Source organism: Sinocyclocheilus grahami, unplaced genomic scaffold (genome assembly GCF_001515645.1).
Source record: "Sinocyclocheilus grahami isolate Dianchi unplaced genomic scaffold, SAMN03320097.WGS_v1.1 scaffold1887.1, whole genome shotgun sequence".
NCBI lineage: Eukaryota > Metazoa > Chordata > Actinopteri > Cypriniformes > Cyprinidae > Sinocyclocheilus > Sinocyclocheilus grahami.
This window is the reverse complement of record NW_015507066.1, coordinates 48,866-52,152: the sequence shown is the minus strand read 5'-3', so window position 1 is coordinate 52,152 and position 3,287 is coordinate 48,866. Positions and strand designations below refer to the sequence as shown.

General features: G+C 42.0%; 1 protein-coding gene across 1 annotated transcript in view; it reads right to left on the bottom strand.

Moving 5' to 3' along the window:
- Positions 1-3,287, bottom strand: part of LOC107573185 (elongation factor G, mitochondrial-like) — a 6,067-nt gene that overhangs the window by 740 nt on the left and 2,040 nt on the right. Inside the window, exons 2-6 of the mRNA XM_016259634.1 lie at positions 3,128-3,277; positions 2,864-2,996; positions 1,639-1,843; positions 249-365; positions 1-141 (exon numbers count right to left, since the gene is read on the bottom strand). Coding sequence (XP_016115120.1) covers positions 1-141; positions 249-365; positions 1,639-1,843; positions 2,864-2,996; positions 3,128-3,277 — 746 coding nt within the window. The remainder of the gene's footprint in view (positions 142-248; positions 366-1,638; positions 1,844-2,863; positions 2,997-3,127; positions 3,278-3,287) is intronic.

Genomic DNA, 3,287 nt, shown 5'->3' with positions numbered 1-3,287 from the left:
TCCACCGTGGGAACTTTCTCCTCCAGAAACATCTCTCCCAGCGTCTCATCAGCGTTCGCCACACACTCCACCAGCTCCTGTCTGCGGTCTGCCGCCTCGGCGCGCATCTCCGCCGGGATCGCATCGAAACGAATGCTCTGACTTCAGAGAGAAACGACAAAGACATGGAGATGAGAGACCATGAGATTTACAGCACGTCTCAAAGTATAAAGCGCTAAAGAAAGTAAAGCATCAAGCACACGCTCTACCCGAAAGGGCCTTCGAAGAAGATGCTGCGCTCCTCGATCAGATCAACGATCCCTCGCAGATTTCCTTCCAGTCCGATGGGAATGTTGATAAACGCTGCATTATGATTCAGTTTAGTCCTAGAAAAAAAAAATATATATATATTTTCTAAGTCCAAGAACTCCCTACTCTTCTGGTCAAAACCTGTTTGCCCTCCATACTTACTGCCACTGTCCCTACATCTCTCAAAACTGTTTCTGTTAAACCTGGTTCGGATCCTAATGAACCAAATAATTACCATGGCATTAGCACTGAAACAGCCCTGGCAAAAATCACAAACGATCTCTTACTTGCAGCTGACAACGGCCCTCTATCCATCCTGATCCTACTCGGCCTTACCGCAGCCTTTGACACCATCTCCTACTCAATTCTTTTGGAACGTTTGGCTGCCATTGGGATCACTATTAATGCACTAGTCTGGTTCAGGTTGTATGTACACAATAGAAAATATTTCATTCAGGGAAAAAATGTGGCATCAAAAATGGCCACAGTCAGTCATGGTGTTCCTCAGGGTTCAGTGCTGGGACCATTGCTTTTTCTCATCTACATATTACCTCGATATAATTTTCTCTATATCCATTTTGATTTTATGGCCTAAGTGTTTCTGTTAGTTTAACACCTTGTTTTTAATTATTACTTGATTGTACTACTGATAAATTGTTGGGCTTGTTTTACAGTTTTTTTTCTCATTTTGTTTTGTAAGGTGTCCTTAGGTGTTTTGAAAGGCACCACCAAATAAAATGTATTATTATTATTATTATTATTATATAAATATAAAATAAAAATATATAATAATTGCTAAAAATCGTTAATATTTAAAATATATTTAAAAAATATATGAATGCATACAAATTATAAAAAATAATGCATACAAGTTTATATATATATAAATATATAAATGGCTCACATTCTGGTTCTACACAGTGTCTAACCCTTAAACATCTGTTTGGCTGCTGAATTAAAGAGATAGTTCATCTAAAAATGCACATTATGTCTTCATTTACCCACTCTCATGTCACTCAAATGCAAGATTTTTGTTCATCTTTAAAACACAAATCACAATATTTTAATGAAACCAGTGAGGTTTGTTTTTGTGCATCAAGCAAGCACATTAAAGCTTCTGTTTGCCATATCTGACGTGCTCACTGTTTATGTGTGAATAAAAGCCTACATTCAATCTGTTCATCGTCTAAAGCAATCGCGTCTCTATAGACTTGAATTAAACCACTCTATTCATATGGATGACGTTTATGTATATTTCTTTATGAATACTTTCAATAGAGAGCCTGAATCACGATCTCTGGGGGACGGGGCCGGTTTGGATCCGTGTGCTCTGCGCCGGTGCTGACTCACCTCAGCTGCTGGAGCGCTCGGCTGGGATTGGCGCCCTGTCGGTCGAGTTTGTTGATGAAGGAGAGGAAGGGCACGCCGTAGCGCTTCATCTGCCGGTTGACGGTCATGGTCTGACACTGCACTCCTCCGACGGCACACAGCACCAGCACCGCTCCATCCAGCACACGCAGAGCCCGCTCCACCTCGATGGTGAAGTCCACGTGACCTGACCAGCGCATCACAACATCAGCTGCACACTAGATCTGACCAAGCACATGAAACCGTGTGCAGGACACACCTTATTTTGCAACATGGAATAAGCTGTGTTCTGTGAATGTGTGAGACCAGATTCATTCGGTCAATTACTAGAAGTGCAGAAAACGGTAAAACAATGCATTTGTGAATCAGCCTGACGGACTGCTTGCATTCAGGTAAAATAGCTGGAAGCAAGACACCCTAAGCCTGTAACATATAAGTTGCAAATGCCCAAAATAAGGTGAATCTAAGCATAACGTTACACGACTCCATCACACCGACTACTGAACTCACTGCACAGTTATCATCTCACAAACAAATACAGTCATCTTTTCCAATTATACACTGAAAACAATGGTTGAGTCACCGAATTGCACACATTCAGTAGCCCAGCTTAAAAATATATGTTTTAAGAATGCTTTTCTACCGTTCCCATTGAATAAAACATTATTTCTGACTGTTCTCTGAAGGTTCAAAACATCCTGGTTTTTATAATGTTTTAAAAACATTTTTCTTGGTTTTAGGAACATTAGAGAAAACATTTAGGGAACGCTCCATTTAATCACTGTGTGAACGCCTCGTTAATATTCTCTGAACGTTCTGACATTAGTAAGCAGTAATGTTTAAAATACACATTAGAAGAATTACCAACTAAAAGCATGAAAAATGTATCATGTTTTTGTGCTAACGTTTTGAGTTTAATGTTATTAAAGAGCAGACGGTTTAAAGTTAAAAGCGTCTTAATGCTGGATGTGTTTCAGCTTTTGTCTTCTCCAGATGTTAACTGATGGACTGGAGTGCTGTGGATTATTGTGATGTTTTTATCAGCTGTTTGGACTCTCATTCTGACGGCACCCATTCACTGCAGAGCATTTATTGCTGATTACTAGAAGAACGTTTTGTTCAAAACGTTGGAAGAATGTTCCCTGTTAGCTGGAAGTGTGTTATCCGCCTGTATTCTCCCTGTTTCTCAGAGTCCGTCGGCTGTTACCTGGTGTGTCGATGATGTTGATGTTGTGATCTTTCCACATGGTGAATGTGGCAGCGGACTGGATAGTGATTCCTCTCTGTCTCTCTAACTCCATCGAGTCCATGATTGCGCCCACTCCATCCTTCCCTCTCACCTGAGACACACACACAGACAGACACACACACACACACACACACACACACACACACACACACACACACACAGCAGTGAGCTGACAGCTCGGGTTTTGAGCCCAGGCCAGCAAGAGCACACGTGTAGAGTCACCTCGTGCATCTCCACTATCCTGCCGGTGTAGTAGAGCACTCTCTCGGTCAGTGTGGTCTTCCCGGAGTCGATGTGTGCCGAGATGCCGATGTTCCGGATCCGCTCGTTCGGTGTGAAGCCATTCGAGCAGGAGCGACAGCTGATCAGCACCTGACACACA